Genomic DNA, 25,167 nt, shown 5'->3' on the forward strand with positions numbered 1-25,167 from the left:
TGTCACAGTGTTCAGCCTCACAGCAAACCACAAGTGACCGCGGTACTGCAACTTGTACACTAGGCCTATACGACCCAGAGGAATGTCTGAACAAAAACAATGAAAGACAGGCCCGAGGGCCGTGGATTAAAAGTCACCCACCTTCGGCTTGGTAGCATCGCTTTCTGTCCACTGGGCCAGCTGATCTCTCTCTCTGTGTTGATATTATTGTTGTTAAGTACTATCGAGTAGCAGATAAAATAGACTGTGATAAGGGCTATAAATAATATTATATGGATAATATTCTAAAATGGCAAGAAAGATGTACTTTAGGGAGAATAGTAAGGGAAGCTTTTCAGCTGAGGGGACATTTGGGTTACAAACTTGACAAAGCTGAAGGTGGGTGACTTTTAATCCACGGCCCTCAGGCCTGTCTTTCATTGCTTTTGAAGCTTCACACAAAATAGAAGTTCCTCTCATATAAAAACTCAGTCCATACTTGATATCTGATTCTTTTCCACATGTTTATCTAAGGATTCTGGTTCCCTCTCTCTTTGGTTTTAGCCACCTCATGAGATAGCATCCTTGTTTACATATTTCAAGCCACCTTGACATCTAAATGCTCATGTTTTCACCTGGGGAAGAGGAAATAAAGGGTTTGCAACAGTCTTCTTAAGAGTAATTTATATATGACCACCTCTAGGGAACTAATAATTTTTAAAATTAGTGTTCATAAACATAGATACTAACACACAGAAGTTGAAGTGTTTTCAACAAGGGAGATATTATTTACATTTTTTAAAAAGATTATTCTGAGAGACTATATTATGGGGGTAGTTTTGCGAAAGAATGGAAATAAGAAACCAGTTAGTCAAACTATGTGATTGTGACTTAAACTAGATAGAAGCAATGATAATTGAGAGAGAATTAATGGTAATTGAGAGCAATAGTTGGATGTGTGATATGTTTTGGAGTTAATGCAACCAGGGTCCTCCTTGGAGGCTAAGATGATGAAACTTGGTCACACATGCTTTGGGAGAGTTGACATATTTGTGACAAGACATCATTCTTGGAAAGGTAGAACATCAAAGAAAGAGAATAAGACCCTCAACCAGGTGGACTGACACAGGGCCTGTAGCAATGGGCGCAGCATGTTGGACATCTGTTGTTCATAAGATTGCTATGAGTCATAGTTGACTTAATGGCACATAACAACAATGAAACAACTTGGTGGAAGTCTAAGTCTTTAGTAGGGCATGAAGATAGGAGATAGTAACTTTTGAAGTCATTCATATGTCTGGTATTTGAAAAACTTGGGACTGAGATCTCCCACATTGAGAGCATGTATTGAGAAAGAGTGCTTAGGACTACCAGCTGGAGAACTTTCACCATTTAGAAGTTTCAGAACTAGGAAAAGAGACAAAGGAATGTCTAGTGAGGAAGGAGAAAAACTTAAACATGGGGGCTAAAAAAAAAAGGATGTGCTTCATTGAGGGTGGTTATATCTGTTTAATGCTTCAAAAGTTGAACAAAATGGGAGCAGAGAAATAGTGCATTGGCTTTGACAATATGCAAGTGACCCAGGAGAGTAACAGGAACAATTGGAGTAGATTGATAGAATCAAGAGCTAGATTGTTTCAGAAGACTGAAGAGTGAATCAGTGAAGGTATAAAGTTGTATCCTCATTTTGGAAAGCTGTTTAACACCAACTGTGAAAAATGATTGAGATGGATGTCAGAAGAGACTCTGAATATTGCACTAGAATGCCAAGAAGCCAAAGCAAAGGAAGGAAATCAAGAAATGAAGGAGGAGAACAGAAGATTTCAAAGGGCAGGTTAGGAAGACAAAACAAGAAGTATTATAATGAAATGTGCAAAGCCCTGGAATCAAAATCAAAAGGCATGAACTCACTTGGTATTTCTTAAGCTGAAGGAACAGAAGAACAAATTCAAGCCTCAAATGACAATGCTTAAGGATGCTAAGGGCAGTATATTGAATTAGCCGTAATGCAGGAGAAGATGGTAGAACTACACAGAGTCACTGTGCCAAAAAAGAACTGGCTGACATAGGAGAATATAATGAAACAATATATGATCAAGAGGCAATGATGATGATGGAGGAAGTTCAAGCTCCTCTGGATGAATATAATTTGACATATTTCAACAAACAGATGCTGTCCTGGATGTGCTCACCAGATTGTACCAAGAAATCTGGAGAACAACCACCTGGCCAATTGCCTGGAAGAGATCGATATTTATTCCCATTCCAAAAAAAGGTGGTCCAACAGAGTGTGGAAATTATTGAGTGCTATCACACACAAGGAAAATCCTGCTGAAGATTATTCAAAAGTGACTGAAACAGTACATCCACAGAGAAGTAACAGAAGGGGAAGCTGGGTTTATAAGAAGCCATGACACTAGGGCCATCATAGCCAATGTAAGATTGGTCCTGGCTGAAAGCAGATAATTTACCAGAGGAATGTTAGTCTGTGTTTTAGAAACTGTGCAAAGGCATTTGAAGGTGTGGATCACAACAAATTATGGCTTACACTGAGAAGAATGACAATCCCAGAAGATCTAATTCTGCTCATGTGAAACCTTACTTGGGCCAGGGAGCAGTCAGTCATCATAATACAGCAAAGAAACACTTCATGGTTCAAAATCAGGAAAGGAGTGTGTCAGGGATGTATTTTGTCTCCATATCTTTTCAATCTGTATGCGGAACAGATCATTCAGGAGGCTGGACTTTATAAGGAGGAATATGGCATCAGGATTGGAGGAAGACTCACCAACAACTTGTGTTATTCAAGTGACACAGCCTTGTTGCTAAAACGGGAGAGCCTGAAGTGTTTGATGAAGAAGGTTAAGGACTGCTGTCTTAAGTATGGATTAAAGCTCAACATCCAGAAGACAAAGATCCTCACCACTGGGCCAATTCACATAACCATGATGGATGGAGAAGAGATTGAGATTGTTAACAATTTCAGCTTGCTCAGGTCTTCAATCAACACTCTTGGTACCAGAAGTCAGGATAGCAAAAGGCGAATTTCTTTGGAAAAGTCTGCTGTCAGGGACCTCTCCAAAGTGCTAAAGAGCAACAAGTTCAATCTAGAGACTAAGGTGTGCCTGATTCGGACCATGGTCTTTGCAATTACTTGTATATATTATAAAATATACATATAATAATATTTAGCAACATATTAGCTGGCTGGATGGAAGGATGACAGAAGCAGCTTCAATGCCCTTGAGTTGTGATGCTGGAGAAGAGTTTTGAACGTACTCTGCGAAGAGAACAACCAGGTCTGTTCTGGAGATGGTGAAACCAAATTGCTTCTTGGAGGCAAAAATTTTGAAGCTCCATCACATGCTCTGGGCATGTTGCCAGGAGGGACCAGTCCTTGGAGAAGGACTGCGTGCTCAGAAGGTTAGAGGGATAGTGCAGGAGAGGAAGACCCTGGAGGAGATGAATTGAAACAGTAATTGGGATAGTGGGGGTAGATGTATTGGAGACAATGAGATTGGCTCACGATAGGACAAGGTTCAGAGCTATTGTGCATAGGGTCTTGTCACAGGCCACTAGATGACACATAACAAGAACAACATGAACATTTATGACTCTACTTTTGCTCCCACTGGTTTGTTCATTCATAATACTTTCACATATATGGACCCTAACCCTACGCTCTGTTTGTTTTGTCCTGGAAAGGGTTAAACTGGGTGGCTCCTTGGAGGCAAGAATTCTGAGGCTCCATCTAACATACTTTGGACATGTTGTGAGGAGGGACCGGTCCCTGGAGTGGGATATCATGCTTGGGAGGGTGGAGGGACAGCGCAGGAGGGGAAGGTCCTCTATGAGGTGGATTGATTCAATGACTGGGATAATTGGGATGGGAGTGTCGGAGACAGTGCGATTGGCACAGGACAGAGCGGAGTTTAGGGCTGTTGTACATAGGGTCGCTATGAGTCGCAGGTGACTCGACGGCACATAACAACAACAACAACAAACCCTACGCTCAGGAATGGTCTTTAACAATACTGTTTGAACTACAGAAAATTAGACGGCCTGAATGCTCATCACTAAGAGGATAGAAAGATATGCTGCCATATAAACAAAGTGAAACCCTATCAGCAATAAAAAGTGACGAACTACAGCCAGGCCCATCAACATGAATGAAATCTTCAAATACAAAGTTGATCAAAACAAGCAAGTAAAGGAATACATACTGTTTGATTCCGTTTATGTAAATTTCAGTAATAAATTTAAATATGTTGTGTAATGCAAGAATATGGTTAAAACATCAAAATGAATATTCATTACAAAATGTAGGATAGAGCCACATAATGAAGTTATTGACTTGATTATTTTTTAACGAGGACTCCTCATGTATTGGAGTAGATTCATGGAGCTCACAAAGGATGAACTTTTGGAAGGTAAGAGTGACGGTTACCTCAGTGAAGGTTTACCTCAGAAAAATCTCTAATTTTTCAGTTGTAGCTGAGTAAACCAACCTCGTGTACCCCCTCAGGACCCCAGAAGCACATGAAAAAACAAAACAAAACAAAACCTTAGAAAGAGCCCTGGCAGCATAGCTTGTAATGAATTACGCTGCTAACCCAACTTGGAGGCAAGGATTCTGGGGCTTCGTCTGACATACTTTGGACATGTTGCCAGGAGGGACGGGTCCTTGGAGAGGGACATCATGCTTGGGAGGGTTGAGGGACAACGCAGGAGGGGAAGACCCTCTATGAGATGGATTGATTCGGTGACTGGGGTAATCGGGATGGGTGTGTCAGAGGCAGTGAGATTGACACAGGATAGAGCAGGGTTTAGGGCTGTTGTACATAGGGTCGCTATGAGTCGCAAACGACTTGACGGCACATAACAACAACAACAACAATCCAAAGGCAGAACCTTTGGCAGTTCAAATTCAACAGCAGCTTTGTGGGAGAAAAAAATGACCATCTCCTGCCATGTGACTTATAGCCTTCAAAACTCTGTTGGAGGTGGGGAGCTTTAAATATGTGGGTGTTATGTTTGAAATATGTTGTAATGTTTGAGATGGAGGATAAGTACATGGGTATTAAAAAAATTCTTTCCCTTAAAATAATATTTTAATATTTTCTTTGCTAAATACGTTAGGAAAAATTTTACACACACACACACACACACACAATTTTACATATAACACCTAATGGGAGGTTAGGATGTGGAGAAGTGGTATCAAAAATTTTGGTGAAAAGTTTTGAAGTGATGTGTTTCTAAGGAAACAGATCAATGGTTGGAAATCTTACTACAATTGAGTCAAATAAAGGGTTGGGAGACAGCCATCAATGAAGTGGTAGAGGAGATTTTGGATGTGATACATGGAATAGAAATTGATGTTTGAGATGAAATAGAGGAAAAGGTGAGAGGCAAGGAACCAAAAGGCCACTAGGTGTTGATGTATTCCTGTATTCTTAAGGACAGATGTGTATTTTCCCCAAATATTCTCGAGTTGGAGGTTTAAAAATATTATTCAATTCTTCAAATATATTACTTCAAAAATAATTACCCTGGATAGAGTTAGTATAGGACTGTTGGAAAACAGTACTGAATATCGCATGAACTGCCAAAAGAACAAATACATGTTTTGGAGAAAGTGCAGCCAGAGTGTGCCTTGGAGGCAAGAATGGCAAATCTTGTTTTCTCCCATAGTTTAGACATATTGTTTTAGGAGAGGCTATTCCTTGGAAAGGATGTCAGCTTAAAGACTAAGTGCACCTGATCCAAGCATTGGTATTTTTAGGTGCTTTTGTATGCAAGTGAAAGTGAAAACAGAAGACTGAAGCCTTTTAATGATGGTGTTGGTGAAGAGTATTGAATATCATGTCAAATAACAAACAAATCTTTCTTAGAAGAATTAAAACTAGGGCGTCTATTGGGAGCAAGGATGGTGAGAGAAAGTCTCACATATTAATACCTCAGGCGAGTTGTAGTAGGCAGAGGTTGTGTGCTTGGTTTGAATTGTGTAACATCTGGCACAAGTACTGAGTTAATTCAGCTGTGAATATTTTATGCTAATGATAACCACTTAAAAATCAAGATTGTGCATACAGATGAACTAAGATTAATAATTACATTAATTAAATATTTATACTCTCCAAAGAAAATGTAAAACAACTTTTGACACATGGAAGAACAGTCATAGAACTAAAGAGAATGGTTTTACTACTAACTTACTTTAATGTTTGATTTAGCATACAGTCTTGGAGAATTCAAGAACTAGGCTGTAGGGAAAAAGAGAACATAGTCGCCTGACTCATTGCCCACCTTAGACTCCTTGAAATTTGTGTGGAGCCTCTTGCACCAGTCAAGCAGCAAGTAACAGAAAGCCCCAGACTGCCATCTCTGTCCTGGCCCAGTTCCTGGAGTTTTCCACAGGCATCCGCTCACCTGTTTTGTTCTCCTCTTACTCATGTTGAGACTGCTGGCTTCAGATCTCTAGTGATCCTGGATACTCTCCTCTGTGTTCTCTTTGACTTCACCATTTCTCTCGGGCTCTTCACTCAGTTTGCTTTCCTGAGCTTTGTGTCATTTGACCTTTGTGTCATTTGACTTTCCTCATGCTTACTGGTTGAGTCTCTGGCTTCCTGATAGAGGAAGGGTATTTGAACCATAGTTTTACAAAATAAGATGTGTAAAAAAAAAAAAAAAAAGATGTGTGAAGCATTGCAGTAGATGGTGTATGTGATCCAAATATTTGCAGAGTTTTATGCTAAAATTTTACTGTGGTTTAGGTGAAAGTCTACAGAGCAAATTGATTTTGCATTTGACAGTACATGAGTGTTTTGATTCATGGCATTGATACAATCCCTCCCCTGTAACAGCCCTCTTTCTACCTCCTCCTGTGCTGGCCATTTCCATTTGTCCTTCTTTCTTATCTTTTCCTGTCATCTGAGCTTTATCCCTCCGTAAGTGCTTCCCTATGACCTCTAGGATGGTTCCTTCTGATGGTTCTAGGATGTGTACCTCCCTGATGTTATTATTCATTTGATGTCAGCCTTGTCACGTAACTTTGAGTTGGCTTTGACTGACAGCTACATCTCATTGAGAAGCCTCATTTTTGCTAACCCTCTATTTTATCAAGAATAATGTTTTTCTGCAGGGACTGTTCCCTTCTGATAACATACCCAAGGTACGGAAATAATTTCATGTTTTGATTATTGCTGCTTTCATCGCCATTGATTGTGGATTCAAGTAAAACGAAATCTTTAATAGCTTCAGTTATTCTTCCAATTATTACGAGGTTATTTATTTGTCAAGTTGTGAAGATTTTTGTTTTCTTTACACTGAGATGTATTCTATATTGAAGGCTTTAATAATCCAGATTGAAGAAGTCTTTGATCTAATTCAGTAAGTGCTTCAATTCTTCACTTTCAGTAAGCAAGTTTATATCATCTGTATAACACAGGTTATTAATGAGTTTTCCACCAGCTCATTCCCATTTGCTTCACCTTCCCCTCCCTCCACCCATCAAATTTGTGACCCTGTGATTCACCACCCCCACCCCTAGCCCATCCTCACACCTCTGCTCCCCTGCTCACTCCCTTTGGAGCCTCACACTCATTCTACAACAACAGTCTTATACAGTATTTGTCCTTTTGGAACTGAGTTAGTTCACTCAGCATAATGCTTGCCAGTCTCTCCCAAGTTAGGCAATAATTTACAAAATCGTTGCTCCTGCATGCTGTGTAGTATCGCATCACATGAATGTGAGTGCAGCTTTTAAAACACCATTTGCTACTCATTAAGGTGGCCTAGTGGCAGGAAACTGCGCTGTGATCCCAAAGGCATGCAGTTCAAATCTACCTGCTGCTCCCAGACAGTAGGATGGGAAATCTCCTCCCATGCGATTAACTGCTTCTGAAAACCGGCTGGGGGGTCAACTATGGGTCAGTTCTGACTCAATGATATACAACGACAACAATGTAGGATATAGCACATTGTCTCTGTGGACCATGTCATGTCAGTTAAGACTGATGTCTCCTGAGACTATGGTTCTGTCCACCCCCACCCTCACCCCACACACAGGGACCCATTCTCTCAAGGTGTTTGGTTATTGATAAAATGTTTTCACAGTCTTTCCCCTTTATGCTCTACAATGTGCAAGGATAGACTCACAACACATTTGGATACATTTATAGACATATTTCTGTCAAATCTATATATACTTGTAGGTGTGGGCCCATATACCTTTCCACCCCTTTTTAGTTGTGTGGTCATTAAGGTTGTTATGTGTCCTCAGATTGGAACCAACTTGTAGCTGAACTTCCTGTGGGTTTTTAGAGTCTATAAATCACATGGAAGAGATTGCTCATCCCCTAGTGGATTCTAACAGTGTACCTTTGGGTTGGCAGCACACTTTCTTGCCCACTAGGCCACCACTGCTTGTAGCCATAAGTAGGTTACTGTTATTTCTGATATTGAAGGATTAGGTATGTAATAATATTGATAGGTGGGTGGTTTTTTTTTCTCTTTAATGCTTATACCGCATCCAGTGTATTCCTTTGCCTTAATAATTTACACTGCCTTTTCATTCACCCACATTAATAGATGGTTACCCTAGTTTATAATTTACTCTCCCTCTCCTTTTCACCTCTAATAATCTTCAGAAAATGTTTCTTTCTATAAGCAAATATTCCCTTGACTTTCTTTAATAATGGCCTGGTAAAATATTTGTCTGTTTGTACTTTAATAATTTAACACTTATCCTTAAAATAATAATGCTTAGCAATATAGGAATAGAAAGGAAATCCTTCACTATAATTAAGGAAATATATACAAACTCACTTGAAGTGCCTCTGGAACAGACCATCAATTGCTCAGTCAAATTCAAACTGAAGCTAGAAAATGAAAACAAGTGCAACGGAACTAAGGTGTGACCTTGAGTTTATTCTACCTAAATTTAAAAATTACCTTGATACTTTGTAGAATGACTTCATATATGAAGAAAACAAAAAGTCATTGAAAAGACAGAAAAGAAAGTTCCCAAAAGGCCAAAATAGATGTCAGAAAAGATCTGAAATTTGCTCTTCACTTTTATTGTTGTATGCTGTCAAGTCAGAACCTACCCATAGCTGGCCCCCCAGTGAGTTTTCAGAGGCAGTAAATTGCACTGGAGGAGATTGCCCATAGCCTGTGGATTCAAACCCTGTGACCTTTAGGATTGAAGTGTTGCTTCTTACCACTAAGCTAGATGCTGAAGCAACAGGAAGAAAAGATGCAATGAAAGACCTGAACAGGACTCCAAAAGACAACTTGAGAAGACAAAGCAAGTGGTATAATGAAGTTAGAAAATCAAAAGGGAAGAACACTCTTGGCATTTCCTCAGCTGAAAGGACTTGGGGGGGGGGAATTAAGCATTGATTCAATGTGCAAAATATCGATGTTTCAAAAGATGATGAAAGGAATAAACAGTGTACCAAAAAAATTGACTGATACTGAGCCATTTTAGAAAATAGCATGTTAACAAGAGACTATAACAGTGAAAGAAGACGTCCAAGCTGCACTGAAGGCACTGGCAAAAACTAAACCTCCAAGAAGTGATAAATATCAGTTAAGGAGTTTGAAGAAACAGATGCAGCCCTAGATATGCTTACTTATCAATGCCAAGAAATCAGGAAAAGATTGCTATTTCTTTCCCTTCCCAAAACTGGTGAACCAACGGAATTATCGATGTAATTAGTGTCACATGCAAATAATATCCTGCTGATGATTATTAAAAAATGATTAGATATGAATGAAGAACAGTGTGAAACACAATGTATATGAAGTTTGTGAGCAAACCAATATAAAATTTAAAAAACATAGTCATAGTACTGCATAGTTAGGGAACTGATTGGAGAAATCTGCTATCAAGGAGATCTTTAAAATACTAAAGAGCAAGGATGTCAGCCTAAACACTAAGATGTGCCTGATGCAAGCCATGGCCTATTTTGTTGCTTCTTGTGCTTCTGAAAGTTGGACAATGAATAAGGAAGACTGGAAGAAAATCTATGCCTTTGAATTATGGTGTTGGAGAAGAGTATTGAATATACAGTGGACCTTGAAAAGAACAAACATGTCCTGGGGATGTCCCCAACCAGAGTGGTCCTTGGAGGCAAGAATGCTGAAACTTCATCTCATATTCTGGACATGTTGTCAACAGAAACTACTGCTTGGAAAAAGGCATAATGCTGGGAAAGGTAGAAGGTAAGAGAGAGAGAGAGAAAGGCCTTCAGGAATATGGATAGCTATGCACATCCCAAAACTTCTCCAACAGGATAAAAAGGGAAGCCACAGACTGGGAAAAAGTATTTGGTAATGACATAACAGATAAGGGACTTATATCCAGATTTATAAAATACTTGAGCACCACGACAAGATAAAGGTAAACAACCCAGCTGGAAAATGGGCACAGGATATGAACAGACACATCACCGAAGAAGACATTCAGATGGCAAACAAGCACATGAAGAAATGTTCAAAATCCCTAGTTCTAAGAGAGATGCAAATTAAAACAACTTTGAGATATCATCTCACTCCAGACAGAATAGCAAAATTTAACAGAACAGCAAGCAACAAATGCTGGTGAGGTTGTGGAGAAACTGGAACCCTTATTCACTGTTGGTGGAAGTGTAAAATGGTGCAACCACTGTGGAAGGCAGTATGGCACTTTCTCAAAAAGTTGCAAATAGAGATACCATTTGACCCAGCAATTCCACTACTGGGAATATACCCCAAAGAGACCAGAACTGACATCCAAGCAGATATATGCACACCCATGTTTATCACAACAGCAAAGAGTTGGAAAAAACCTAAGTACCCATCAACTAATGAATGGATTGAGAAGCTGTGGTATATTCACACAATGGAATACTACACTGCATTGAAAAAGAAGGAACACATGAAATATTATTCAAAATGGATGACTCTGGAGGACATTATGCTGAGTGAAGTATCTCAGTCACAAAAGGGCAAATACTGCATGGTGCCACTGTTGTAAAACAGGACTGACATCGGGGTTGGGGAGACACTGAGAAAGATGGGTTCAATAATTTATACTGCATTGAAACAGAAGAGGGAGAAAACTGTTTAAAAGGGATATGTGATTAGGTATTTCGGTCATGACAGGAGTCTAGAGTGAAGGCTACATGGTGGAGTGGACCTGGGGGAGGGTTTGTAAAACAATGAAAGAATTTTTCTTTTACTTTTCTAAGAGGGTAGTGTACTGGGGGGGGGGTTGGGGGGGAAAAACTGCAACAATGAATGAATGGATGGGGGGAAAAGAATATGGATAGCTACAGTAGCAACAATGGACTTGAACATGCTGGAGATCAGGGAGAGGGTGCAGAATAGGGTGAGTTTCAGCTCCCTTGTTCATAGGGCCATTGTGAGTTGTCGTCAACTCTATGGTACCTGATAATAACAGCAAACCTAGGACTTCGTTAAAATGCTGGTAAGTATGTGGAAGTTGGAAAATGAATAAGGAAGGCTGAATTTAGAATTTTTTTCTTTGAATTGTGGTGTTGGTGAAGAGTATTGCATATACAGTGGACTGTCAAAAGCACAAATTGATTTGTTTTGGAAGAAATGCTTCTGGGTGCTCCTTAAACTCAAGACTGCATTCCACATACTTTGGGTGTGTTGTGAGGAGGTGCTGGTCCTTGGAAAATCAAGGGAAAGTCAAAGAACGGTAGACTTTAAGCAGAATGGATTGAGTCAGTGACTGTGATAGAGAATTTAAGCACTTTCAAGGATGGCACATTATTGGCAAGGACGAGTTGTTTTAGTTGTTGTTGTTCACAGAGTCACTATAAGCCAGAGACTGCTTGATGGTGTCTAAAAGCAATAACAACATCAATACGAGAAATGATGATATAAAGAACATTTCTAAAGATAGCTCAGGAATTCAAAGCAAAGTGTTGCACTGGATTGTACACATATCGTTTCATACCTAAAGAAACCTATTTGTTCTCAAATCTTTTGATTCTCTTAAGTACTGTAGAGTGTTGGAAGCCTGTAGGATAATTCATAGTGGTTGATGATGTCAGGTGAGGCTGAGCCAAGTATGACTCACATTGACCTTGTGAACAACAGGCCTGAGTTGTTCCCTATCCTGTGCCATTTTTATCATCTCTGACACATTTGAACCCATTGCTACAGTCAGTCCATTTTTTAAGGGTTTTCATCTCTTTCTCTGACCCTCCACCTTTCTGAGTATGTTGTCCTTTCTAAGGAATATCCTCTTCTGGAAACATGTCCAAAGTATGAGAGTTGAAACTTCACCATGCTTCTCTCCAAGGAACATTCTAGCTGCACTTTTTCCAAGACACATCTGTTTGTTCTTTTGGTTGCCCATGGTGTATATTCACTACTCTTCTCCCAATATCACAACTCAAAGGCATCAATCCTTATTCTGCCATCCTCATTCATTGCCAGTTCTTAGATGCATAGCAAGTGATTCAAAAGACAAGGGGCTGAATCTGGTGCACCTTTTCCCTGCCTGATGTCATTTTCCAAGCACTGATCCCTCCTGACAACATACCCATAGTATGTGACACCAAATTTTATCATCCATAGAACAATCAAAAGCCTTGTTTCACTTCCTCCAGGACAGATTTGTTTGTTCTTTTGGTAGGCTATGCAAAATTCAGTGCTCTTTATCAACACCATAATTTAAAGGCATTAACTCTTCAGTCATCCTTATTTATAGTACAAATTATTTCATTTCTATGTGCTCAGTTTTCTTATGGAATTATGATACTATATACTAAGGGACCATGGTGGTGCAGTAGTGAAGTGCTCAGCTGTATTTAGAACGTCATGGTTTCAAGTCATCATCTGTTTCATGGTAGAAAGAGATATCTGACTCTATAAAAGTTTGCAGCCTTGTGAGTCCATTGGGTAAATGACTCAAAATTGACCCAATAACAATGGGTTTGGTATACTTGATTTGGTGATTATGGGAGTTAATAATTGTCAAGATAAAGAACAATATCTGACACATGTTGTTAGGCGATGTTGAGTTGACTCCAATTCCTAACAACCTGTGAACAGCGGATTGGAGTCTTGCCCTGTTCTGTGCCATCCCATGATCTCCAACATGCTCAAGCCCTTTGTTACAATCACCATGTCAGCCCATCTGATTAAGGGTCTTCCTCTCTTTCACTGACCCTCTGTCTTGCCTAGCATGATGTCTTTTTTCCAAGGATTGAACCCTCAAGATAACATGCTTACAACTTCATTGATATTACTTACGTATATAGTAAGTACAGCAGTGATTGTGAGAGTGACATCTAACAACAGCATCTAAGTGTTAATGAAACAAAATAGAACTAAATCAAATGCCTATTAGAAAGAATTTTTTATAAAGTGAGAGTATCGTCTATAAATTTGCAAATGAACACTTACCAACAATTCTATTTCTATGGTGGCATAGTCAAAAAGGAGTCACGCTGCCTATGGACTTGCTTCCCTGGTGCCTTGAATCCTCCAGTGGCTCCAATGGAAATGCATGGGCAGTATCCTTTCATGCTGTTTATAGCCTCAGAAGATACCTTGGAGGCTCAGCCATGAGTCTATTGTAACTTGATGTGGATGAGTTCTAGTTCAAAGGAGAACTTAAAGAGCCACACGTAAATTTGCAAATAAATAAAAATGTATACAGCTTGTCCATAGGATAACAATAATTTGCTTTCTTAGAAACATAATCTGCTTGCATTCCTGTGGATTGGAATAATTTGGATTATTAATGATTTTCTACACCTTTGAAGAAAGTTGATGCTGGATATTGAAGCGTCTCCGTAACCTGTTGCAGATCCTACCACTGTGATCTGCCGTGTTTCCATAGACTGACCTTTGGAAGTAGATTGCCAACTTTTCTTCCTAGACTGTTTTCATGTTAAAGCTCTGCTGAAACATGTTCAGTGTCATAGAACATGCCAGCCTCGATGGCAGATGAGTGGTGTCTGCACATGCTGTGCACTGGCTCTGAGTTGAATCAATTCTCCGCAGAGGTGAGAATTCTACCAATGACAGAAATGTGAAATAGTTAACAGACAACAAAAGATAAAGATAACTCTGATGGATAAAGTAGATACAACATCCATTAATCTTTTCCTTTCCATTTCAAAGTCATTTGCAGTTTTCTTGTGATGAGTCAAAGTATTTCTGAGGATCTTATAAAATTAGTACAAAACTAATAAAAATAATCCTCAAAGTAAGAAGCAGAAGAAAATACTTCTTCAAATACCACTTTTGAATGTCACATAATATTAATAATATATAATCTGGAAAAGCAGTACTGCCATTTATGCATATTGGCAGACATTTCATCTCGTGGTCAGATGAAACCAGTCTTGTGCAGACTGCCAGTTGATGCCTTGCGCACTTGTAGAATGTCTGTGAGGGAGGAAAGCTTGACAACTGTGTGTCCTGTTTATCATCAAAAACCCAGGATACAGAAGAAAAGAGTCCATGGGGATAAGAGCTGTTAAGCGCAGTTGGATGAAAAGGAAGGAAGTACTTTGATATGCAAATAAGAGATGATCTCTAAATGGTGCTCAAAACCTGCAATCTGGTTCTAATTTATTGCTCATGGAAATAGTAATAATTATTAATATTTATAAAATTGTCACCTTGATTCTGAATTCTGGAACTCCCATGATCCCATGTATGCAGGAACAGAACCTCAGGGGTTTAGGGCTGAGTTTTCAAAAGGGAATGTCCAGGCCTTTCTTCTAACAGACTGAGGAGTAACCTGACCTAACCATCAGTTATGCACAACCACAGGAGAGTAAAGAGATTAAATTATTTCATGATACTGGTAATTTTGGCGAAGACTATTTTGAATAATTTACTTGTCACAGCTACTTTTGATTTGTTATATTTACTTGCTTGAACCTTCACTGTAGGCTCACAATAGTTTATAAAAGATTAAGGAGCTCTGGGGAGGTAGTACATTACATGTGTTGCCAATTGAAAAGTCAATAGTTCAAATCCGCCAGCTGCTCTAGGGAGAAAGATGGGCGGTGACTTCTTGTCAAGTCTCAGAAACTTGATGGAGGGTTGTAGAAAATAAGAATCCCAATGGCAGTGGCGTCCTTCCCTCCCTCCCTCCCTCCCTCCCTCCCTTCCTCCCTTCCTTCCTTGAAAATAGACTGGAGTTTTTTTTAAAAAGAAAGACATGGTTACAAAAAAAGGAATATTCTGCAGGCACAAAGAGAAGGAATTACTCTTATGACTGTGAGTTCTTAGTTTTGATTATTTTTTTTCTTTGCCTGTGATTTCTTAGTTTTATTTTTTCCTTTCTTTGCCTTTTGGGGTCCAAAGACAATTTAACCTCTAATCCAGCAGATACCGCAAAGTTACATGATCACCTGGGAGTATTTTTGTGAGTTAAAAGCATTACATTTCCCTATAAAAGATTGCCCAATTCATACATACTTAAAAAATTTTGGGTTAATAAATCTGCCTTTCAAGAAGTATATTAAAAAGCTTTTTACACATAGCAATTTAGCGTGTTTTAAAGCATTGATTTCCTATAGCTTTGTTTTATAGGTTTAATTTGTGTTAACGTTCCTATTTGTTAAAAATAAATGAAGATTCAAATTTATAGACTCGCTTTAAAACATTTAAAAAGATAAACCAGGTTTTAGAACATAATGGTTTGGGGTTGTTTTAAACATACCGACTTGCTGGCTGCTGTGTGCAGGGCAAAGCTATTCCTCACAGTTAACTCCGCCAGCGCCCTCTGGAGTAAAAGGTTAATGCAGTTGGATAAGAAAGGAGCCATTTCACACGTTCAGATAGTCTCCTTGATCTGGCTCATCCTGAGGGACAGCTTGTTACTTAGAAACAACAAAGAACTGATCTTAAAGTCTCTGTACTCAAATAAATATTCTTCTTAAGGAGGCATTTTAAGTAACTGAGGAGCTCTGGTGACAGGCTGAGTTTCATGTTTCTCAGCCAACGCAAAATTCAGTGTTTCAACTCAGTGGGAGAAAGTTAAAACACACAACTGAGTCCAGTCTCAGAGTTTCTTATTGAACAAGGCATGGTGGGGCTGCAAAGAACCCCAGTGGTTTTGGGCTGCTAACGGAAAAGTCAGTGGTTTGAATCCACCATCTGCTCTGAGGGAAGAATGAAATATGAGCAGTCTCTTCAATGTAAAGACTTCCAGCCTGGAAACCCAGGGCGTCACTGTGAGTCAGGGTTGTCCAGAAAATAGTGGATAAAGTGAAGTTTAGGTCACTAGAGCAAAGTAGAAATGTGTCATTTCCTTGAAAATGAAAATAGTTTTGGTAGCTGCACATCTTAGCCTTATCTCCTAGTAAACTCCCCCACCCCCATTTTTAGTACTGAAGAGCAATGATGTCAGTCTGAAGATTAAGGTGTGCCTGATCTCGGCCATAGTCTTTGCAATTACTTGCTATTGTGTAAGAAAGCTGGACAGTGACTAGGGATGATAGAAGGAGAATTTACGCCTTTGAGCTGTGATTCTGGAGAAGAGTATTGAATGTACCATGGACTGCTGGGAGAACAAACAGCTTCATTCTAGAGAGGGTTAGATCAGCCTGCTCCTTGGAGACAAGGATTCTGAAGCTCCATATGACATACTTTGGACATGTTGCAAGTAGGGACCAATCCTTAGAGAGGGATGCCCTTCCTGGATGGGTGGAGGGACAGTGCAAGAGAGGAAGACCCTTGATGAGATGGATTGATTCAGTGACTGGGGTAATGGGGGTAAGTGTGTCAGGGACAATAGGATTGTCACAGGATAGAGAAGAGTTTAGGGCTGTTGTGCATAGGGTTACTATGAGTCACAGATGACTCAATGCCACATAGCAACAACATACAACATTAAGAAACAACTATTTAGTAAAATTCTATGTAACATGGGAGAGTCTGGAGAGCATTATGCTGAATGAAATAACTCAGTCAACTAAGGATAAATACTGCTTAAGATCATTATTGTAAAAGTAGAAGGATAACTGTGCAAGATATATATAAAGGCTCCAAAAGGGAAGGAAGTGAGAAGGGGAAAAGAAAGGTGGAAGACCTCTAGGATAGCAGAGGCTAGTGGGCGGGTTAGGGGGTGAAGCACTTGGGAAAATTCAGTGAGGACTTGAAAAGATGAGTAACAACAGGCATGGATCAATTGTAATTAATTGTATAAAATATAATGTGTATAAATGTATGAAACACAATGTAAATGAAAGATTGTATAAACACAATGTATATGAATGGAATATAATAAGAAAGAATGAAAATTTTAAACAGTTAAAATAATCATTTTATATATTTTAGTAACATGTTGAATGTTTTGCTGACCAGTATACCATGTCTAAATTTCTTGGAATTTTTACGTGAAACTGCCTTTGTATTGAGCAATATAAAATAAATAGAAAATAAGCCATAGCTCTGGTAATTATATTCTTATTTGTACTTCTGTACCATTTATATCCTTGGTAACAGCAGTTAAGAGATCAGTAAACATGCTGCATTGGGAAAATCTGCAGTCAAGGCCCTCTCCAAGGTGCTAGGGAGCAACAATGTCAGTTTAAAGTCTAAGGTGCGCTTGATGCAGGCCATGGTCTTTTCAATCATTTATTATGCACCTGAAAGTTGGGTAATGAATAAGGATGACGGAAGAAGAATTGATACCTTTCAGTTGTGGTGTTAGCTAAGACCATTGACTGCCAAGAGAGCAAACAGATTGGTCTTGGAGAAGGTGCAACCTGGCTGCTTCTTAAGCTGCAAATGATGGCAAAATATGTTTCTAAGCACGGTTGTCAATTTAAAAGTGTGTGGCAACGTGTTAAAAGCAAGGACTGGTAACCTTTGTCTCACATAGTGTGAGCATGTAATTAGGAGAGAACATATTTTGGAGAAAGAGAGCGTGATTGGAAGCATGGAGGATCAGCGAAGGAGAAGACCCTTAACGAGATGGACTGATATCAGTATCTGTATCAATGGGCTCAAGTACGTCAGAGATGATGAGGCTGGCACAGGATAGGGCAAGGTTTAGATCTGTCATTCTTAGGGTCCTTATGAGTTGACTCAACAGCACCTAACAACGATAAAGATGTATTGAAAGGAACTGATATGAGTATTAGCAATTGCCTGCCAACCTGCTATCCAGAGATAGTGCTGTGGGTATTTGCCTGGTAACCAAGGGTCTGCTGGGGGAAAATGAGGCTTCTGTGACAGTTTACAGCTTGGAAACCCTATGGACAGCTCTGTGGTATCCTGTAAGAGTTGGAATATAGTTAGGAGTTGGAATGGATTCAGTAGCAGTGAGTTCAACACATCATCAGAATGTGGCTCATCATATCCCTTGTATTGAAATAGTTTTACTAAATGAATTAAGAGTATTATTAATGTATCCTCTTTTCATTACAGAGGAAGAGACTCAGGAAGCATCACAGGTGAAGAAAAGTTTGAGTGAAAAAGTTTCTCTTTACAGAGGCGACATCACATTGCTAGAGATAGATGCTATTGTCAATGCGGGTGAGTAGATGATTTCTCTGTGGTTTATCTTTTTGTGTATAGGCATGCAACTATTTCAGAAAAAAAAAAGTCTTCCTGGTGTAGAAAGAGCTTAGCACTACCTTCATGATTTAAGGGAGTGAAGATTTATTTTTCCTATGCCTTGCGATTAATGTCCTAAGTCTATAGAGAATCCAGACTACTTTGAGATCATTGTATTAGACCACTGGAGAAATGACAGACAGTTGCGAGAGCCTGTGGAAAGGACTTTGGTACCTAGGGCAGAGTTGATTTCATGCTTTCATGACCAAATGAATACCAGTTCACTGACATTTCTTCTTCTTTTGATTAGATTAGAAAGAGATTATTGAACTATATCAGATAAAAATTAAAATACGAGGCAATTACTTCTGTGTTCCATAAACTAAGTTGTTTGGTTTTGGGTTTTTATTTTTGCTATTAAGTGTCTCATTCTAACAAACATTTTTATTTTGTTACTCAGACAATAGGTGACTTTCCAATTGGAAAACAGAGGAAAAACGTAACATTTTATTAATGTTGCTAGCTGCTATGTATCTCATGTGTTTTATTATGTGTTGTTATGTCACAAAGTAGGTAATATTTCTGATTTGGTTGACGTCAGTGTCAATATTAAGAGGTTAGCAGATACTTTATCAAAATTAGTCACTGGGGACAAACAGTTTAGAAGTGGAAGCTATATGGACAATGTGGATAGTTGATTTTTCTGTGTTTTCACATTTTTATGGGGTAGAGAATGAACTTTGGCGAGACCAGCCTATCACTGCTAAACAAAGAGGGCTGTCCGTGTGTGGTGAAGAATACTTTTTTGCTGGAAGCTTTTCCTCAGAAAACAGGGGCACGGGATTTCTCAGTTGTCACTCCAGGACTCAGATAACGTCCTTCACTTTACCGGATGATGCAAGAATAGGGACATGCTTTGATTTCCTCAGGTGATGAGGAAACACACTTGGGGTTGTAGGAACATGGAGAGAATCGGAGATCTGGAACGTTGTTCAGGATGCGCCACTGTCTTGGTGACTGAGCAGCAGATCTGGAAGCCAAAGAAAAACAAATCTAGATTTAGGTAAGGATATGCTTTACTTAAAAAAATGGGTGGTTTTAATAAAAGGAAGATTATTGCCATTGGGAAAGGAACTAGAGAGAAGCAGATTTGGGGTGATGGGGTGAGTGTGCCTGCTGATGTGTCTGGAGTTAATCCCACTGGTTCCTCCCCGGGGGCTTGAGGTGCTTTATACCGTAGTTGCTTTGCTATAACCAGGGTTCAGTTTTTCTCTCTTTCCTTCTTCTGATACCTGTGAGCCTCCACTCTCCTTTTCTCATTTGCTGCTTCCCACTAAAGAAAGGGAAGATGCAGAGAGGTAAATATAGATTAACGGAAATCAGAATTACAGCGAGGAAGGGAGAAAAGCAAGATTACATGGTGGATATTGTGATTAATGTATACGAATGGTTGAATGAAAATCAATTTGCCTTTTATAAGGAAAAAAAAGTTTATACTTTCACTTAAATCACAATTGGGGGGGGGGGAAGAAGGAAGGAGAAGAAAAACAAAACTCTTCTGTGAGGGAATTTGGGCCATTTAATGCCCATCCTCTGTGAATCATGCCTTTCAGGTCAAATTCCACCGCTAGGCAGCCTTGTGTGCTATGTGTCTCCCTTGAATCCAGTATTTATGGACCGTTCAAAGAGACTTGCTGGTACAGTGGGCTGAGAGCTGGAATCCTAATTGAAAGGTCAGCAGTTTGAAATAACGAGCTCAGGGGAGAAAGATGAAGCGCTCTGTAGCCTCAGAAACCCCATGAGGCTGCATTCTGCTGCCCTGCCAGGTCCCTGTGGCCAGTCAGCACTGGGGCAGTGAGCTTTCTTTTGATGTTATGTGCCGTTTGTTATTAGTCCTGGGTACAGAGGACTCCTTTCCTTTGGCCTTTGGGGCTTCCCAGGAAGCTAAGCCCTTGGAAGAAGTCCTGTGAACTCCTTCAGGACAGATTTTAATTAGATATCATTGTAATTATGAAGTCATCATTTACTTACCATGCTTACATTCTATAAACTTGTGACCTTTAATTTTTAATGTAAAAAAATAATCTTATCTGTCTTCACCAGTCTTGTCTGTTCTGTTCTTGTAATTTCTAGTCATTGATCTTAGGCCTGCCCTCTGGAATACAACTAGTGACCTCGACTTCCTCTTTCATCTATAAACAGCTATACCTGTTTCTGCTAGTGTAAGTGTGCTCTATTGTATGTAGGGTTTTCTGCTATTTCAGAAATGAATGGTCATTCTTCCTATACCTGTTTCTAGAGCAGTATTTAGGGCTGTTGTATATAGGGTCGCTATGAGTTGCAGATGACTCGATGGCACATAACAACAACACACTTGTTTCTATTCCCCTTGAAACCATTTTACTTTTTATGTCACCTTCCAGCAATGCTTTACATTCCTGATAAACTTCTGATGCTATATGTTAGTTAAGTGAAACTATAAATGAATTGCTAATATACTTTTGACCAATAGCATATTCAACATTGAGAACTGGACAGTCAACAAAATATACTGTTGCTTTAAATATTATTTGTCTGACCAATACAAAAAAGTGCCTTTTAGTCATTTTTATTGACAACAAAATGGTGCAAAACATGAATGCATCACTATTTTGATGCTTTCATATTTTGTCTACATGTGTTATGTTTTCACAGCTGCCATCAGAGTGTATAAGGATATGGCAATTTAATATGAGGACTGGCAGCAAATTCCACTCACTCCCAGAACGCATTTGGCACAACTCTGGTTATGATGCTGGTGATTTGGCCTGCTCTGCAGGTCATATGGACAGCCTCATTGGACATTCCCAGGTCGATGGAGAAGACATATCACATGTGCAGGGTAATGGCTCTGGTCCCAACTTTCTGCTGTGCAATTTGTTTGCCTGGTTCCTAACAAGAGGAACAGCTGTTTATTTCTCTAGTGAGCAAGGCGACATACCTGAAAAGTCCAGAGCTACTTCTAATGAGGGGTGGGAATGACAGGTGTTCCCTGTCAGCATGCCAAGGTACCATGGGCAGTTGGTAAGCACTTTCTTTCAAACTTCTGACATTCTCTTTCCATGTTGTCTTTGGTTGTAAATTATAGCACCTGGGCTTAGTTTCTTGCTATTTTTTCATTTTCTACTTGAAAACACAGCATTTGTTCCTATTTGGAGGCTTTGTATAATAAAATAATTTGATAATTTGTCTTCCAGATAAAGAAAAGGGTTTTTTCCATTTCTTTCTTTTTTAAAAAAAAAAAATCAACTTTTTTTTCTCAGTTAACCCATTGCTGTTGAGTTGACTTGAGCTTATGACAGCCCATGAAATGTTAAGGAATGTAACTTTACTCCCCAGGGTTTCCATGGCTGGGTTTTCAGAATTAGATATCTAGTCTGTTCTTCTGATGTTCCTCTGGGTGGGATAGAACTCCCAGGCTTCGGCTAAACTCTGATCTAGAACAGTGCATTGGCAGAGAGCTGCCAGAAGTTCAAGCTGGTTTTAGAAGAAGCCATGACACCAGGGATATCATTGCTGAAGGCAGAGAATACCAAAAGGTTGTCCTAGATATGTGTTTTATTGACTATGCAAAGGTATTAACTGTGTGGATCATAACAAATTATGGCTAACATTGAGAAGAATGAGAATCTCAGAATATTTAGATATGCTCATGCAAAAGCTATCTCTAGACCAAGAAGTTGTTGTCTGAACAGAGCTGGGGAGCGCTGCATGATACGTTTTACTAAAATACTTTTGTAAGCAGTATTCTATGTAGGACAGTGGCACAAGTTATGAACTCGGGTAGGCTGAGATTCTCGTACCCAGATCCACATTTTATTTAAAGTTCTTGTTCAGAAATAATTACAGAAAATTGCAAAAATATAATACAAAGTCTTGTGTACTCTTCATCTGTGTAAGCTTTCCCCAGTAGTGGTATCTTGTATATTTTTCACCTGAATTCATGTGTGTGTGTGTGTGTACGTGTGCACAGTTTTCAGCACTTTTATTTTACGTGTAGATTTATGGCACCACCATAGCAATCAAGATGTAATACTGCTCCACCATCACACTGTGCTTTGCTTTTGTATTCTCACTCCTTTGTGCTACCGTCTGCCCTGTTCTCTCCCTTTAGATTTTTGTCATATTAAGAAAGTTACACAAATGAAACAGCGCAGCATGTGTCCCATTGAGATAGTCTTTTATTCCCTTGAGATCTGCTCAGGTTTTGTATACATGAAAAGTTTATTCCTTTTATTGCTGAGTACATTGCGCAGATGTACAGGATTGGGGACAGATCAGTCCATAGCTGCTGTGTAGTGCTTTGAAGCTCCTTACCAGAACCATGCTGGAGGTGTCATGATGCGTAAAGCAGGACACAGGCATGCCCATAGTGGGACTGCAGAACCACGTGTAGCTGACAGTGTTTGTTCAAATACAGGCAGAGACAAGATTATGAACCACTTTGTACCTCATGATCAAGGGCTTAGATTTTTTTTTTTATTGCAGAAAATGGGGAGCCTTTGAAGACCATTTCAAAGAGGAATAATATGATCAGATGTATGTCAAAGAAACCTGTGGCACAAGTATGAAGTACAAATTGGGCAAAGATTAATTTGAGACAGAGACCAGAAGTGGAGGAGAAGCTATTTAACTTTGTAACTGAGCATGTCAGCTGAAATACATTTGATGTGCCCCCTCACAGCTCATAACTGTGGTAATACCAGTTCTCTCTCTGCCCTCTTTAACTCCAGAATGATTCTTTGATGATTCTGGTTTGAGCCCAGTTTGATTCAGATTGAGTATGACAGGATTAGATCAGAAAACCGCCTGAATAAAAGCGCATTTGTTCTTTGGCCATTTCTTAAATTCCTAACCCGTACAGAGCAGTTTCAAGGCATTGCTAATCTGACATTCTCTGATTTATTCACAAAACTCTTCTCATGCATCACTGTAACTTCTTCTTCCTCAAACAATGAGCCCCTTTTCAGCTTTTATTTTCCTGGCCTCTCAGTAGCAATTAATACTGTTGACCGCTCATCTCTCTTGTTAATCTCTTCACTTCAGTAATGTACGCTTGGAGGCTCTTCAGCCACAGACTTCCCTTAAACCACCTAATTGCTCTCCTAGAATAGTGCAGTAGACCCCTGAATGTTTCCTCTGTAATATCTCTTCTTTTACAGATGCAGCATGTTATTTTTCCATAAAAAGCATGTCTTCTCCTTACTGATGTGTCCAGCCACCATTAGTTGGGCACTTTGGCCATTTTGTGAGATTGCAGCCTCTGAAAACCCCCTTGAGGGTCAGATATGAGTCAGTTCTGACTCAGTGGCCATGAAAGCGAGATGGATTGTCCACAACATCAGAAGCACATTCCTCTCCCTGAAATATCCGTCCAGCTTCATGATCCTGCTTCAGCCTAATATTTTGCCACTGACCAGCAGTTTACATCTCCTTTCTCTGTCTCTTGTTTGCTCTGCTTCTCTGGAGAACCTTAACTAGTCTAGCACACCACACAATGGCTAGTATATTGTTACACCCCATAAGGGGTAATAGAGTTATATTGCTTAGTTCTTATTACACCAGTAGCAGGAGTCCAAGGGGTATAGGATGGTTTTGAAGAAAGAGATTGGAAAATCTAGATTGATCAGCCCCAGCCCTATTAGAGAATTTCCTAACAAATCAATGCCAAGATTCTCACAGCAGACAGCAAAGCATCTGGGCAGAGATGTGTATGAGGCAGTGTGAGTCTGGGTGTTTATATGCTTGGTGCTTATGTGCAAGGATGTATGTAGGGATACCAGGAATAAAAATGTCCTATCTATGATGAATGAGACTATTTTTGCACTCATTAATGGGTTTCAGTTGATATTACCACAAAGTCACCTGTTCTGTGTAGTTTTCCTGTGGACTAGGCCAGTGCTCAGGTAGGTCCTCTGATTCTCTCTCAGAGTGGGCAGAATGCATCTTGTATTGTTCATGGCCCACCCAGTTCTAGTATGAGAAAAGTGATTTTCTATGAATATAACAGGGCTATTATGGATCTTTTCAGATCTTACATACGGTTAGATATATGACAAAATGAAAAGGTTTATCATATGATTAAAAAAATCTGTAGTGGTTATTGCATTTTTCTTTGTTTTCAGGAAAATATGTCCAATTCTGAAGCTTTATAATAAAAACTTTAACACTATTGGTCATTGATTCAATGTGCAGCTAACAATAATAATGGCAAGGGAAATGAAAAGTTTTAGATTAGATATAGGATTTTTACTTCATTATTTAAAAATATCATAATTGCTTCAAAAATTAAGAAAATGAGTCCTGATTTGAAGCATATTTAATACCTGAGAATAATTTAATTAAAATAAACTGATATGGAATACCTAACTTTGATACGAGAGAAATCAGTTGATGGAAATGCATATTATGGTAGAAATTTTACCTTTTAGGCATATTAATTTCAGGATTTCTTAACATATTTAACTTCATTTGCCAGAAATGAATGCGTTTTTTAAATTATTAAGTTTAAAGCAAGCATATTGGAAATTATAATTGAAGTCATTGAGATACTAAGATTTATTTCCTCTCATCTATATTTTATTTAGAATATAATTG

The 25,167-nt window shown here is 39.2% G+C and overlaps 1 protein-coding gene across 1 annotated transcript in view; it reads left to right on the top strand.

Moving 5' to 3' along the window:
- Positions 1–20,501, top strand: part of MACROD2 (MACRO domain containing 2) — a 102,023-nt gene extending 81,522 nt beyond the window's left edge. Inside the window, exons 3-4 of the mRNA XM_006894763.1 lie at positions 18,403–18,510; positions 20,425–20,501. Of these exons, the coding sequence (XP_006894825.1) occupies positions 18,403–18,510; positions 20,425–20,501 (185 nt within the window). The remainder of the gene's footprint in view (positions 1–18,402; positions 18,511–20,424) is intronic.
- Positions 20,502–25,167: the final 4,666 nt, after the last annotated feature.

The sequence above is a fragment of the Elephantulus edwardii genome, unplaced genomic scaffold (genome assembly GCF_000299155.1).
Source record: "Elephantulus edwardii isolate Elephantulus edwardi_28Jun2011 unplaced genomic scaffold, EleEdw1.0 scaffold00150, whole genome shotgun sequence".
NCBI lineage: Eukaryota > Metazoa > Chordata > Mammalia > Macroscelidea > Macroscelididae > Elephantulus > Elephantulus edwardii.